General features: G+C 46.6%; 1 protein-coding gene across 48 annotated transcripts in view; it reads right to left on the bottom strand.

The window, feature by feature from the left end:
- Positions 1–16,404, bottom strand: part of TCF7L2 (transcription factor 7 like 2) — a 214,092-nt gene that overhangs the window by 22,549 nt on the left and 175,139 nt on the right. For 38 of the 48 annotated variants that reach the window (XR_004269975.1, XM_032281617.1, XM_032281639.1 and 35 more), the window contains 2 exons: positions 3,373–3,505; positions 659–761 (listed from right to left, as the gene is read on the bottom strand). Coding sequence is in view for 47 of the 48 variants with exons in the window: in XM_032281617.1 (XP_032137508.1) it covers positions 659–761; positions 3,373–3,505 (236 nt within the window). In the remaining variant the exon portion in view is untranslated. Of the gene's footprint in view, positions 1–658; positions 762–3,372; positions 3,506–14,241; positions 15,133–16,404 lie in introns of those variants that run through there. The other 10 variants (XM_032281618.1, XM_032281620.1, XM_032281626.1 and 7 more) reach the window with 3 other exon arrangements.

Raw genomic sequence — 16,404 nt, 5'->3', positions numbered from 1 at the left:
GGCCTCACATGGTACAGGAAGGGTTCCAGCTGCCCCATTCCCACCATTCACAGTTAGGTAAAACATTCAACATGCAAAAACATTCAACATGAGAGAGATGCTCATTCAGTCCCATGGAGCAAAATCTTCCACTGTTGCTATCAACCTTGGGAGTCATGTTCGGGATGAAGGGGGGTGCTCCTGGAATTGTATTAGAACATGCCCTAATCCCAACCCTGGACTTCAAAACAAAGTAGTTCTTGTCCTCGCTTCTGTGCCCCCAAATATGCAGTATCTAAAAGGCAGGACTCGACAGCCTCAACCCAGTAACACGACTGCAGTTTGGGCAGCCACCAGTGGAAGGGTCATGATCAACTGCACTGGGTGGGAAGTCCCAGGAGTCTTCTACAATTCCCAAAGGAACTCGAGGGCACCTCTGTCCACAGAGCCTTTAGGGACCATGGTCTCGGAATGCTAAGGACCAATAACTCTTTTCCTACATAATCCACCTAAATGGCTATGGATCTGCCTGTATTCCCACAGGATACCTCTGCCACACCTTTCCTGTGCCCTCCCACAGCCCCTTCCCCAACCCGCCTTCACACACACACACACAGAATAAATAATAAGCATGCCCATGTAAGAAACAAAAAGGAAATTAAAAAATGGAACTCCTTACTGTGGTACTAACCATCCTAGCGGATGGGGGATTTGTCCTACGGTGCCAGGTGATAGCGGGTAATACGGGGATATATCTGGAGGGTGCGGAGGCCGTGGGATTCCTGAGGGAAGAAGCAGCATTTTAGGTACAAAGGAGGGAGAGAAGGAAAGAGCAACCATCAGGGAACGGGAACAGGGAAAGGAGAAAAAGATGCATCTTTTCTGGAATCCTAGCACATGGTTCATTCGTGATTACAAGTCCTAAAATTTGTGGGTAGGTTTCATCTCATTTTCCCTCAGTCTCAGTTTGAAAAAGTAATTTATCTCCTTCTAAATGGACTGCTCTACTGGGGAGACTCAGAATACACCATCTTGGGTATTTCTGTCCCCTGTCACTGGTGTGACTGCTTCAAGTTTAAAAGAAACAGCATCACAAAGGCTCAGAACCTGGTGGGTAATGAAGCAATGGTAATTCCCATTGCTCTTACAACACTGGCCCTTCGCCCTGTGGAGTTTAATGCCTTACCTGCATGACAGCTGCTCTTCTGATTTCTAACACACTTTTTGAGCTGTGATATTCAAAAGGTTACTACCCTTGCCTTTTTTTCAAAAAGGGTAACTCCTCTAAAATGTCTCTGCCTCCATTTGGATGAGCTGGAGAAACTGATCAAATGCCACGTGGCATCTTATCCAAGGTAGAATTAGAGCTGAACAGAAAAGGAGGTGTTGGAGGCCTGTGTACTCCGTTCCGGAACTTCATCCACTAGAGGACAGTCACCTGTGGGAATTAAGCCTACCCGCTGAATGGGCACCTTGTGTGTCGCAGGGGCTAAGAGCCTCACAAGGCACACACGAGTGGATACTCCAAGTATGCACCACCGCACACTTGCCAGTTCCACAGGAGTACACCCCGCAGTCGATTCTGACAGGGAGGAACTGATCTATGCAGTTGAAGTGGGAAGCGAAAAGCACAATACCACAGAATTAAGACAGAATATTGGAGGGAACGGGCTGCATGTTCGTGGATGAAAACGACTTCATTTTTTAAAAAATTCATTCAGGAAGCTTTTAATCTGTAAATTAAGTCTCCCTGGGTGACATTTTCATGCAGACATTGCTTTCTCTCTATTACAAAAACCAAACAGATTAGCTGGGCTTGGACCCTACACCGAGCCATTTCCACACTTGAAAGAATGTTCGCAGAGGAAAAGTAAACAGTCCACAGACGTTAATCATATGTTTTACGATAACCATTTAAAAGCTATTCCCTGTACTACCATTATTTAAATGAGACGTTGACGCTGCCATTCACTGGCGGAGCCTGGGGCCCGTTGGAGGAGGCCGCCAGGCATCCAAGCTCCAGGCTCAGTCTTGCACTAGCCCAAAGGGGCTCAGAGACCAGTAAAACCCAGCTCATGTGTGGCTTCCTTCAGGGCAGTGGAGGCCACCGAACCAGGCAGCCTACCTAACCCAACTACCAATCCCCTTTAACAAAGTGATGAGCGATCCCACTTTAAACCCATCCTTACAATTACTGAGCTGAAAAGGAGAACCCCAATGAACACACTGAGCAGCCTGAAAGACATGTGCTAACCTTACCTGTTCTCCTGAGGCCACCCCACCAGGAGCTGGGGCTGCCTGCCTGATTTCAATCTTGTTAGAGGAGGGCTACAAGTAACCCCACCTTCTCTCCCTCTCCTCTTTGGGAAAAAAGCAGTCAATGAACAAGTGGGATAGAAAGGAGACGTTAGGCTGGGCATGGTGGCTCATGCCTGTAATCCTAGCACTTTGGGAGGCCAAGGTGGGCAGATCACTTGAGGTCAGGAGCTCGAGACCAGCCTGGCCAACATGGCAAAACACTGTCTCTACTAAAAATACAAAAATTAGCCAGCCATGGTGGCACATGCCTGTAGTCCCAGCTACTTGGGAGGCTCAGGCAGGAGAATCACTTCAACCCAGGAGGCAGAGGTTGCATGGAGCCAAAATCATGCCACTGTATTCCAGCCTGGGCAACAGAGCAAGACTCTGTCTCAAAAAAAGCGGGGGTGAGGGGGATGTTGAAAATCGTGGCAACTTCTCCCCCGACACCCATTGGTCGTTCTATGAAGAAATGAAGAAACCTGCCTGGGCTTCGGTATTCACATCTGGAAAATGGGCTCAACAATACCTAGAATATTGTAAGGAACAAAGAACCTAAATAAATTAGCAAAGGAAATGCAGAATCCAGCGATGTGGCTTTTTGAGGCTGTATCAACAAGTCATTGTCAAGTGACTGGAGGCTCTTAGCCACCAAGGGAGCCAAGGCTCAGGAAGCCATGCTATCCCATCTTCACAGGAAGCTGAGGAGGAACCCATGAAATGCCTTCAATATGATTCCTGCATCCAAGTCTGTCTGAGGCTCTTAGAGTTAAAAGCCACTCCTGGAACAACGTACTGAGGACTCATAGCTGAGTTCCCCAGACAGCCCCTTCAAGGTACTGCAAACGGTAAAGAGATCTTTAACACTGTAAATGGACTTCTCCAAAGGGAGTGGAAAACCACTCCCGCACCAGGCCTGGACCACCCCAAAGAGCTTCCTTTTCAACACCCAGAAAAGCAACAGGAGCCCCCCCCCGCATTGTACCCACCCAGTCCCATAGTGCCCCGCCCCCAGGCTTCCTGTGGAAGCCCTCAACAGGTCCTCTGGACCCCCAGGACCAGCACTGTGCCTCGGCACCCAAGCCCACAGCCTACCTGTTTTGGGGTCTACGTCAGCTGGTAAGTGCGGAGGTGGGTTTCCCGGCGTGAAGTGTTCATTGCTGTATGTGATAAGCGGCGTGAGGGGGTGGACATGGTGAGGGTGCTGCACCACCGGCACTTTGTTCGACTGTGGGGAGGAGAACACAGAAAGACACCATCAAGCCAGTTCCAGCAGCCAAGGCTTCAGAGCACCAGGCCCGCGCGTTCCCCTGACCACAGCCTCCCACCAGGATTTTGTAGGAGGCACTCAACTCTGCCCGTCCCCAACTCCCCCCAGCCCACATGAAAATAATAGATAGTTGTAAGACAGCTCTCTGGGTGGATCCGCTTTAGTTTTTACTTCAACACTGAGCCTGGCTTTAAAAATACCTTCTCCCTACCCTATCATGGAGCCCAAGTGTCTGCACTTTTCCCAATGGCAGGTGAGTCGGAGGTGGGGACTTTAATCTCCTAGGCATACTGCGTTTCTGCATGTTGGGGGAAACTCCTACCCTAAGGCCCCACCTCCAGGAGGCAGGCAGGCTACACAGAGGACCATCTAGGAAAACCACCACTTACAAGAAACCCGGCAGGGCCCAGATCCCACCCAGCCAGCCCCCTTAGCCACCCCCCACAGCTCCTACCCACCCCCCCCGCCCTTAGAAACAGCAGGCATGCTACAGTCCTTCACAGACAGCGTGGATGCAAAGCCCCACTCCTGGTTAGGGTGGGAGTGTGAACTTTACCAGAAAGCTCTAAACTGCCTGGCAAGCACCTGCATATTTTATGCAGATTACAGCAGCCCTGATTCATTAGGAATTTCATTAGAAAGTCATCTGGGAACGCTAATACATTAACTGGATGATGATGAATTGAGCTAATAAAAGGTATGCATTTTAGAAATGGGCAGTTCTAGAAAACAAAGTACAGGCATTTTTGTGTTTGGAAAGGGTGGGTCAGTGGAAAGAAGCAGGGGGTGGGGCGGGGGGGAAGAAAAGCATTTTGAAAATGTTTCTAGTGGCCATGCCCAGGCTTTCCCAAATGATTCTCCTCTCTCCCCCACCTCAGGCTCAGCCCACCCCTCCCCCTCCACTATGCTGTGCTATAACTTAGCCCAGCAAGATCACAAAGAAAAAATTAAGCTGAAACAAGCGAACTACTGGGCCATTTACTGAGAGTAATCCAATTGCAAAAAACCCTATTCCCCATAGAGGATTTTCACTAAAATCCTACAACAGGGACATTTAACCAGATTAGGTACCAGCGAAGATAAAGAGGCAAGTATTAGATGATGAATGGATTAGAGTCAAGTTTCATTTCAGAACGTGTCTTCATTTCCTTTTATTACTTTTAGGAAGGCACAACTTGCATTAACATCAAGGAAAAGGAATTGCATTAAAAGAAAAGAAGGAAGGTTCAAGTGCTGCCCACTAGCGCCTGTTGAGTTCAGGGATCACTCGGCAGTTCCTTATCCTTACTGTTTCTCTTGTCCTTTTTTTTTTTTTTTTTTTTTTTTTTTTAAATGGGTGAGGAAGGAATGTAATATAGGAACAGCATTTCATACCACAAGTGATTGAGGGGAAAGCATCTTTTTAAAAGTGCTTTTAACTTTTTCATGGGTATTTGTGGAAAGAAAAATAAGGCCTTATCTCTAGATACTCCAGGAAAAAAACTACAGAAAAAGAAGTCAATGCTTCCAACAGCCTGGTTTACCGATGTATAACTGGACTCTTGGAGAAAAGGGATGGCAGGTTGCTTACAGGAGCTTTGTGTTATAAGCTACCATGTTGCAATCAAAGCAAGTAAGTTAAAAGCCACCAAAGCAGAGGGACTTTGGAAACCAGCAATACTTCCTTAGAAGGGGCAGCCATGAAGAGCTGGGCAGGCCATGGCCAGGGTGAAGGGCTGCTGCCCCACGGCCAGAGCTGGCAGCTCATGTTCAGGCACGGAGGATTCCTTAAGGGGAGCATTTGCTCAGAACAACTTGAGAATAAGGAACAAGCAAGCTCCCACTGTGTGCTGATGTGGAGAGGGAAAAAAGAAAAAGAGAGGAAGGGAGAGAAAGAGACAGACACTGACAAAGTGAAGACCGTTAGGAGGCAAAGAAAATGAGTGTTGCTGCCTTCTGGAAGTCTTCACTTTGGTTGGAAAGACACATACCCAGTGACGTGAAAGAACGCAGGCCAGCTCCAGACAGTTTCAAGTGAGTGTGAAAAAACACCAGGGCTAGTGGGGAGAACCACACATAGCCCAGAGAAGGGAAGATGACCACTAAGGGGTGGAAGGACTGGTCAAGTGCAATGGGAACAGGACCACATCATCAATGAGAAGCAGCAAGGGGGTGTATCCTCATGGGAGGAGAAAGGGCAAGTGGTGGGCATCAGAAGCAGCAGTCAGCCCGGAGTCACGCATCTCTCAGGATGCTTCTCATTAATTCAGATCCCCCAATCCTAAGAAATCTCTCAGGAAGGCCTGATTCACTCACACTGGGTCTGGGCTCAGGACCCAGGCATCTTGGGAGCCACCTGCTGCTGGGTGTTGTGGGCGGTTCTTGTGTTCAGTCATGAGGACCACATGTGTACAGGCAAGCACAGAGGTAAAGAAACATGAGCTCTGATCACAAATTAAGTCCTAGTTCTTAAGGGACCCAGAAAAAGACTTAGCACAGAACCTAGCACATAAGTTTGTGATTTATTATCTATTACAGTGGTTTATTATTGTTATTTTTATTATTAGGGAGAAGCTGTCCAGAAGACATGATCTGTGTCTTCAGCAAAGAAGCACAAATCCCACAGCTATCTTCTAAGCAGGACTAATGGGAGATGTAGGGAAAAACCTCTTGCTCTACTTTACAACAAAAGAGGAAGATAGCATTTGGGCATCAGTGGAGTTAACTGAGTGTGAGATTTAAAAATTAAGTCTCCATCTTCTTAGATATACATATGAGGGTGATTCCAACAGAATGTGGAGACCTGTGTTCTGGCTACCAACACCTCTCTCTGTATTCTTTTGCACACCTAAGCCTAGCCAATTAGTTTTTTCCTGTTCAGTCAAAACTATATCTTGGAGGTGGGGTGGGGAGGGGGTAGAAAGCCAGAAGTTTTCGGTGCTGCCTGGCTTTTAGGGGAAAAAAATGGGACCCGTACTAGGACTAGCCCTACTCCTTTCCAATCTCAACTGTATGCCAGGCAGGTCCCTGTGAAAGAACCAAACTTCCTCTCAAGTTCATGGTTCTCTTCCAAGAGATGGGAACTCTGTGGTCATGCCTGCCAAAACCAGAAGTAATTGCCCCTCCATCCAACCTGCCTCTACCTGGAATCCTCTTAGGATGGGAGGATTTTTTTCTTGCAAATGCCTGTCTCTCTCCAGCTTTAGACCCCAGAGCCCTTTCTTCCTACATCACATGATGCCCATTGCTGGGGCTGTGTGCGTACCCTTCCTGGTCCCACTATACCTAAGATTCTTAGGGACGAGGACTATGTCTTCTAGAAGTGTGTGTCCCCCAAAGTGCCCAGCCGGTGGAATGGTGAGCACATTCTCCTCAATTGCATAAGAACCACCAAATCGCAACTGCAAGCATTAGAGGAGAAAGAAGAGTCAATCACAGATTCGTTTCATGTAAATGGCGGTGCTCTTTAAATGTAGTCTCTTTAGAATCACAGAACAGAGCCTGGTGGTCCCTCTGGTCCATCCAATGCAACACCCTTGCAGACCCTATCTCAATTACAACTGTGCCTTTAGAAGGGTTTTGTACACTGGCATTGTACACAGTGATTCAAGAGCTGAATTCAAGGAAGACCGGGGTTATACTTCTTCCTCACCAGCCTGGCTGTGTGACCTCTTCTCAAGACTTCCTCTGTCTCTGTCAACTCTGGATGAGAATCGTGTCTACCCTGTAGGGTTGTGAAAACTGAATAAACCTGCACCTAACGTATTTAGCACAGCGACAGGCACAAGCTAAACATACAATAGAAAGATGCTTTGAAAAATGCAATCCGATGAATACTAACGATGATGCTGTTCACTATCCCTCTAGCCTCCTCTGACTGAATTCACAGCGGGAACACACAGCCACGGATTCCACTCCTGATTTCAAAGGTAAGGATGCTCGTTTGTGGGGCAAGATTGTTCTAGATGATTAGTGGCACCCTCCTCAGGCACACGCCCTTCTTCAACATGTGATATTTGATTAATCCATATATTTTAATATCACTTTGAGAAAAAGTCATCACTGTATTATGCCAATAAATGAGACACAGAGGAGCTAAAAGTTTAAAAAAAAAAAAAAAAAAAGGCAGCTAGAGATGACCAACCACAGTCCCTTCCAGGTTAGGGCAAAGGCCTTTAAGAGGTGACACAAACGAAACACAAAAGAATCCAAATAGAAAGATGGTCTCTTAGATGTTCTCCTCTTTGAACACCTCCCACCTCTCTAAAGAGGTCTTTAAGAATTGTGTTCAAAACCCCACCACCCTAAGAAAATTCAGATGTGAGAAGTAACTTGGTTGCAACATAGACAACCTTCCAGAAATGTATTCATGGCAATTCAATTAGCAGCTGCTATCCATGCTGGGAGTGCTGGTGGGCTCAACAGCCTGCAGTACTGATTCCCTCCCTGTGACATCTCTTTAGAAACAGAGCCCAATGTACAAGGGAAATAGCTCAACATAAGGCCAGGTACCTTTTGGGGAACTATTTTACCTAAATACGTCTTTAAAACCACATGGGGATACAAAATCATTACAGCCAGTAACAGCAAACCCATGTTCAAGGTCATGGGCGCCATGGTCAAGGAGAGCTGTTTGATGAGCCTGCGTTGCTGTGTTGAGCTCTTTGAAAATGTGGTGAAAACTGACTCTCTGAGCCACAAAAACAGCAAACACTCACATAAAAATAACTCTCATAGTCTCAAAACTGTTACGCCACAACTGCCAAGTCACACCACCACCATCAGCTTAGAGCACCTTTTGTAGACGAAATGAGGGTGGGATGGGGACTGACCCGCTTCTCGCCCTGAAGCACTACCATCCACGTCAGCTCAGCTCCGGGTGGCCTTGGGCTCTGTGTCTGTGTGCCTCTGTGTCGAGCGCATGACATGCTTTATTCTAGGAAAGCCCCACAACGAGCCTATGAAGTAGTCGGCATTTGTTATCAGTTCCACGCAGTAGGTGAAGACTTTTTTTTTTTCCAGTTACATGCCTTGGGAGAGGGGTGTTTCTAAGCTTTGCAGCCTCACCTGCCTGTGCCCACCACCCCTCTCTTGTGTCTGCAGAAACTGGCATTACAGGATGGGATTAATTGCTGTGTTCATCTAGTACGATGCACCCAATGAGATCAGTCTGGGCTGACCTTCCAACTGGATATAGATGCTTCAGGACTCTCGGTGGGATCTGTCCGCAAACTCCCACCTACCAATCATGGCATCCTAGACCATTCAAATAGTGCCCCCAAACCCCAAATCAGGAGCAGCTCAGGGTTCCCTGCCTTAGCCAGGCATACCCTTGCCACAGGGCACTGAGTATTTTTAGCAGGGATATTTTTACAGCATTTGGCTGATTATGGGACGAGGGCTGGGGATGGAGAGGTAAAGACATTTAAGAGTAAGTTTCTGCTTCTCAAGTACAAACATGCGGTATCGGCCCAGCAGGATTCAGATGATAAAAACACTTTACGCGGTCAGTTCTGGGCTGACAAGAAACTAAAGAAAAAGCCCACTAAAAAACCGAACCCATTAAATGAAGTAAACAATATCTATTTAAAAGGAACCAAAATCCTCATCTGACTTTCAGTCATTCAGGGCTTTATGTTTTCTACCTGGAGACCTCGCTATTTCGCAAAGCCAAGCTTTCCTCTCTCTGGTTCCTTAGGTTCCACGGGTTTTGAGCACTAAATAGTTAAATTATAAAGAAAAGGTCCTTTAACAGCCCTCAAGGCACACAAAGCCCTTCCACCCAAAGTATTCATCGTATTCATCGAACTACAGTGGGGGGAATGGGAAGGGCCCCCCCCCAAGGCTGACCTTTGACCTTTCAAGAACCCTTAAGCATAGCACTCTGCAACTTGGCCATGCCACCCTCATCGCCAAGCGCCCACACACCCCTCCAGACACTGCTCCTCATTTGGAACTTGGCAAGTAAAAGACTGATTAAGGCACTTCTCAGATCCCCTCGGCCAGTCCCCCTCTCACCCCGACCCCACCGGCCTCTTATAACTGTGGGCAACCTAGGGGGAATGAAAGTTTGCCATTCACCTCCGCAACCTATTAATCAACAGACACTGAAAACAAATAGAGCCATTGCTGGCCCTGGTGTCTCCCTCGGCCCTCCTCTTCAATACCCCCCTACTGCTGTCTCTTTCTGCAGAAGGAAAATGGGGCCAGAAAGTGTCTTTAGGAGCTCCACACAATAAAACTCAAGTAACAGAGGAGGATTCGTCAGCCTTTTCCCCTCCTCAGGTTGGGCATGGAAGATTTCTGGGGTCTTCACTTACCAGCCCTCCCAAGGGCTGAAATTGGCATCAGGAAGGGACACCATTCACTCCAGGTTTACATTTAAAAATGGGTTGTTAATCCATCTCTATGCATTTTTCCAGGTATTATTTACTGTGGCTGCAGCGAGGCCAATGGCAACCAGTAAAACATTAATAAAAGTTCCATGTCACTGAAGCTGTGGCAAGTTGGGGAAGAGGACGGGTTGGGGACACAAGGAAAGAATGACTGTTTCTTATCCATCAGCCACCCTTTGGCAACTCAACTAGTCCTGTTCTTCCAGCCTATGAGGGTGGTGAACAGCCAAGAGAACCCTCCTGTCCCCAGCAACCTATGACCCCAGCAGTCAGCAACTATTTCCGCTGCTGGGATGGCCACAGGAGACACAGCCAGTGCAACCTGTTCCAGGCCTGCACGGACAGTCCCATCCCAACCCAGCAGGCCGCCACTTGCTTTTGCATCCTGCAAATCTCTTACATTTACACAGAATAAAAACAGCAGGCACGACTTCCTCCCGTGGCCCCAAATGGATGGGCTTCCGCTGAGCATTTTACCCTGGCCCGTGCCCCTCTCCCCTCGCAGCTAGCCAGGGCCCACCCAGTGCCGTGGCCAGCGTCCTTTCTTAGTTGAATGTTGCTCCTTTCTGTCTAAGGCCTTGCTCCCAGCTAATGGTGCATTGTTTCCCTGGACAAGACTTCCATTGATAGCTACAGCACTGCCTGTTGGGAATAATAAATAAAAGACAGAAGGTTTCACAGGGTTGGAGTTTTACTTGAAGAAACAAGGTGGCAAGAGAAAAGAGATCTGCCTGTGAGATGCAGAGAAGAAATGCCCACCCTGCCAGCTGCAGCACACAGGCGGCATCCTCGGGCGGTGGCTGCAGAACCCACCCCACGGGCTGCAGAGTAAGAGCCTCTCCAGCCACTGAGGCCTCCCAGGAAGGGTGCTGCTTATTTGTTTTGTAAATTATCAATGGCTAGCTTTTATTTCTCTCTCTCTCTCTCTCTCTCTCTCAATCTGGAATCAAATCCATTTAGACAGCAAGAGGAGGAGGAGAGATGATTCTCCCTGCCGTCTGCGAAATTTTGCCGACTCATAGTTTCTCATGGATTCACACAGGCATTAAAATTCTTGCTGGGAAATGACTGAACAGAGCAAGCAGGGAGAGGAGAAATGCGCCATCCGTTTTCATCCACATTCTTGCACACACACGCATATACCTGGAACTAACTCGATCATTTCAAGTTCTTGGCCTTTTCTGGGGTGGCCCTTTCTATATTATAACCATCCAGCTGGTAACACACCAGACAGAGTGCCAAACATGAAGGACCTAGAGGACCAAGTTCAGCTCTTCTCAAAGACCCTTTCTCGACCCTCAAGAGGAGGACGGAAGGGCCGGGGGTGAGAGGTGGTGGGTAGGCTGGAGGTGTTGGGATGGAGGAACAGAGGAACATTCGAACCTGGAAAATAAAGATGTGTACCAGCTGCTTGGCTTTGTGAAAACCGCAGCCAAGGACCGACCCAGCAAAGCTGTGCTTTCACAGGCTCTTGAACAATTACTTCCAGTTAAGTTCATTAAACATAATTTATTTCCAATCATTCTCATTTATTTTCCAATAAAAAGAAAACATCCCATTGTGCCTCCCCCAAATAACCTTTACAAGACTTGCAAGCTTAAGCCTTAACCCACCCGGTCCAGGCTCGCCCCTGACCAGCGAGTTTCCAGGGTTTTCTTCCTGCCTGCCTCTGCCTCCCTCTCGGCAGCCTCACAAAATTCGCAACCTGGGGGTCAGTGAGGGGGTGCGACAGGCACAATGGGGCCCTGTGTCCTAATCCTCCACCAGGTCTCAGGGATGAAGAACCAGTCACTTCACCCCTAAGTAATTTCCCAGGAATTTGCAACCTCCACCCTCCCGCCAAATATTTCTCTACTACTTGGGTATTAAATGATTAGCGTTAGCATAATCAATCTTGTTAAGTGTCCGAGTTTGCAGAGAACGTTTGGGAAATGGGTAAGAGAGTACAGCTGTTTCTAGGAGAGCGGATCTTCAAAACCGAGCCAGAAATAAATCGAACCTATCCCACATGAAGAAATCCAATAGCTCAAATTCAAAACAACTTTTAACAAATAATAATGATTTCCAGACCACCCCCTCCCCACCAAACACAACAACCCCAATTCTAGGGATTCTTAAATATCATGGAAAGGAAATCACCAATTTTGATTTAGAATAAATGTTAAGGGCATAATTGTTATTACATCCTGAGGAATTAAAGAAAGAAGTCGTGAACAAAATCTGACACCAACTTTCTAGTTTATTTACAAGGAACAGCTGCCTAAAAAGGTCTTTTGTATTTCTCATCTGCCCTGAGCCGAACTTTCCAATCTCAGCCTGTATGTGAAAATCATGCCTACGCCATGGAGTCTGAGAAAAGCTCGCGAAGCATCTGTTTCCTATGCCGATCAGGTAAGTTTTTTCCCCAGAAAAGAGCAGGTAAGCCAAGAGGAAGAATGATCGCTTCCATTTGTGTGGCTCAAAAAACACAAACGCCCAAACCCTCGGATTCAGCAAAGACAGGCAGAAAGGAAGACGAACACAAAGGCAGAACTGCATTGTTCTGTGGTATCCTGCCCTGTTTGTATCCCAAACATGGGCATCCTGTAACAGGCATCTACAGCCAGAATAAAGAACACGTGTGAAAATGACACAGAGTCACCATGGGACGAGGAGGGCAAACACAACTGCTGCTCCCTCTGATCTCCAGCTGATACGTTGCAAGTTTAAGGTAACGAGGGATGGACCCAGGCAAAGTTGAGTTTTTTTCAAAAATCCTCAAATGTGTGCAGAAGTATGTAATCTGGAGGGCATGTCAGGATTTCATCACATTCCAAAATACTGCAGAAGGAAAGAATTCGATTACACAGCTCAGCCAGGTCCCCAACAACCTCAAACCACAAAGGGGAGGTCTCCCTAAGAATACAAGGTTGCAGGCTCTGCTGCTTCCAGAAAATGACGACGCAGCAGCGTGTTGTGACAATACAGAGATCATAATATCTGTATCACTGGAGTCAGGAATTTACATTTTCAAAGGAAGTCCCTTCTCGTAAGACATCAAGAACGGTGGTTTACTCTCACCAAAGCCAACAGCACCACGATTAAGTAACGCAGGTAATTTGAGTAAACTAGGGTCTAGAACCTCAAGATGGGAGACTGTACCAGGTGTGATATCTGCAGTAACGCAACGTACACATTTGCACCATCAGCCTGTACTCTCTTCCCCACCATTCCTGACAGTTTACACAATCCTAGATTGAACTGGAAAGTTGCACACACAACTAGAAAGGGAAACCAAGATTTACATCCATCGCTATTTTATGCTTAGCTAGAGAACTATCTACGACTGCGTGTTTTCGTATGACACACAGAATTTAATTCATGATGTTGAAAATCTAAACACAAGTCTATGGTATGTTTCATTCCTTCCCACCCCAAAATTGAATCGAAGAGCTTATCGACCACTACAGATTATCTGTTTGGTCATACGGTAACACCACAAATAATAAAAGTAATGATAAAAGTAATTAAGAAATTGCCTTCAAATTCAAGAGAATGCCCTTACAGCCTGTGGCAAAAGATATCACCCCACAGTTGAAGAGCGTATAATGGATCCTCAATCCAAATTCATATTGCGAAAGGGCCTTCTCCCTAATCATTAACAGCACAATGAGCTGTCATCAGGCTCTTGCGCTTGGGTTTCCTAAACACATTTTACATTAAGTTTAGAAAACACACGCACCACAAAGCAAGAACATAGCCCTAAAAGGCCGGCATCTAAATCTGGAGATTGACAAGTAAAGACGGAGCCACAGAAAGTTAGTATTAAACATGAAATCAAAATACACAGTTTACTGAAGCCCTGCTACTGTAAAAGCCTTATTGCTCAAAACTGTTTCAAGCTTTTAAAGTATGCTCCTCTATGAGGCAATGCCATTTTTCCTTCTCTCTCTTCCGATGGAGCCCACCCTGGTGGGTGAAGAAAAAAATTAAACCACCCCTTCCCAGATTCCAGCTCACCCGTACTTGGGGAACAGGGTCTGCCTTACCATAGAACTGTAAGGACTGTGATGAAAGTCAGATTTCTCTCCTCCCCATCTTTTTTAACCCTTCCCCCCCTCCCCAAAAAACTGCTGTGAAAAGGAGTCAGAGAAAGGGCTTGGCTTGAGTTGACCATTTATTCTTGTTTTGTTTTTTCCCTCCCATGATCTAAATTAAGAAGAAAAAAAGCATAGGTTTAATGGTCAAGACCATAGGCATGGACACGAACACACACACACATCCTGACACACACATACACACACACACACACACACACACACACACCACCCCACTACTCACCCAGCAATTCAAATTGAGGTGCCAACTGCCCAACTGCTGGAACAGAGAGACCCCGGAGGCCACTGCACCTCCCTTACCACTCAAATCTTCCATTCCCACTAAGATTGTATCCCTAGGGTACATAACAGCTTGGGTTGTCCCTCTCTCCACCTCTAAAAAACTTTGTACCTTCGAGATGGGACTGGGCCAGTTTTTTTTCCTCCTCCCTTTCTGCTTTTCTCACTTTTCTTTTTCCTCCCAGCTTCCCCTCCCTTTAAACCTTTCACTTAAAGAACTGGAAAAAAGCATCTAAAAAGATCGAAATGGCTCCAGATTCCTGGCCAAGTAGGCTCAAAATGCTCAAAGTTGTCGCTCATATTGCCTAGAATTATTGTGTTAATCCTTCCCCCTGCACACACACCCCTAAAAAAAATCTTAAAAATAAAAAACAAAAAAACCCACTAATAATCTAGAGTTCAGCTGGTTGCAGATTTAATTTTTTTTTTTTTAATTTTAAAACTCCTTCTACTTTCTAATCTTTGCCACTACAGAATCCGTGAAGGAAGCGGGAAGGTCCATGTTCCCCAGCCAGCTCAGGGCACCTCAGCAAAGTCCCCTCCCTCACCCGTTACCTTGGGCAGCAGGGACAGAGCTGCCGCTAAGAGTAGCAAAGAAATTACGGTCAGCCATGAGGGAAAATGATCAACCGGGTGCAGTAGGCAGGCACTTTATCTGCAAGATTGTCAAATCCCTCAAAACAAATTTCTTAGGGAGAGGGCTGTGATGGGAGAAGGGAGGGAGGAGGAAAGGATATTTTCTTGTCACAGTAACACGGAAGTGACACTTCGAAGGGCCTTGCCTGCCCCGTATACACCCTCTCTTCCTTCCAGACTAACAGACGGTGCCTGAAAGATTTTCAACTGACCTCTCTGGAAGCAGAAGCAAGGAAGCTTCCCGGGCTCACTGGTATTCCAGTAGTCAGAATGCTAACTCACTTTTTTGACTGTTGAGTTTTGTGAGCTTTCCCCAGGAAGAGAGAGAAAGAGAAAGAGAGAGAGAGAAGGAAGGGAAACAGCAGAGGGATGCGAAGGCTAGAGCTGAATCCCACAAACCCGACTTACTTTTCCTGGGGCTCTTATGGGATCCAGGGTCGGGTACATTTGTGTGGGTTTAACTTAACTTGAGTTGAGACACTCAGACATCACAGGCCAGAAATCATCCTCTTTTACATGAAGGAGGGGAGTGTGGGAGGGTGGCTGCTCAAGGAGGGATTACAGGCAGAAAAAGTTGCAGGGGACAAAACTCATCGAGAAAGCTTCTCCGGTCTTTTCCCACCCCAAGTGGTAAGTCATTTCTCCCTCTTCAAAAGCAAATACACAATTCCAATTTGCATACAGGTAAGAAAACACCCCTGCTGCCACACAGGATCCTGGACTTGTGTGGCTTGAAGCAAGACCAGTGGCAAAGATTTGGTTACTTCTGGCTGCAGGACACCTCACGTAGAGATGTTTTTAATTTACTGAACTGATTGCCCATCTGTTTATCCCCAAACCCACAAGATTGCTTAAACACCTACATCATGAAAACAATCTGTTAATACATGGAACAAGTTAATCACCCTCACCGCCCCACCTCCAAAAATCAACAAAAACAAGGGCTGGGAGGGCTTAAAGATAACAAAAAAGTGTGAATTCTTCATTTTCTTCTTTTTTAAAATACTGCTCCGTGGCCTCTCTTTCTGGACTTATCTGGCCTTCCTGTGTAAGTGTCAGGCAGCAATCTTTAAGGCCCTTAATACCAAAACAAAACCCTGCCATTTCCCTTTACATGGCGGTAACAAAAGCAATGAGCCTCCACTTTGACAAGTAAAAAGCCCCAACCACACAGTCCCCTAATTGCCTTCCCTCCCTCTATTCACGCGGACCACCACACTCCTGGCAGCTGCTTTTGTCACACATGCAATTTCTTAAGTAAACTGCAAGTTCTCTGCCACTGATGGACAGCTCCCAATCATTCAGCAACAATAACTTATAAAGTGCGGCAAACAGGATGGGCAACTTTGACTAGGAATTTATTTTCTAGCTTTCTCAAAAGACCGAAAAATGAAGAAAAAAAAAAGGAATCAGCAAACTAAGCTAACTCATGGTAGAAAGACCCCCCTCCTCTAAAAAGTAAAGGGAAATT

Source organism: Sapajus apella, unplaced genomic scaffold, assembly GCF_009761245.1.
Source record: "Sapajus apella isolate SASKATOON/1434 unplaced genomic scaffold, GSC_monkey_1.0 scaffold13, whole genome shotgun sequence".
Lineage (NCBI taxonomy): Eukaryota > Metazoa > Chordata > Mammalia > Primates > Cebidae > Sapajus > Sapajus apella.
This window is presented reverse-complemented; position numbering and strand designations above follow the sequence as displayed.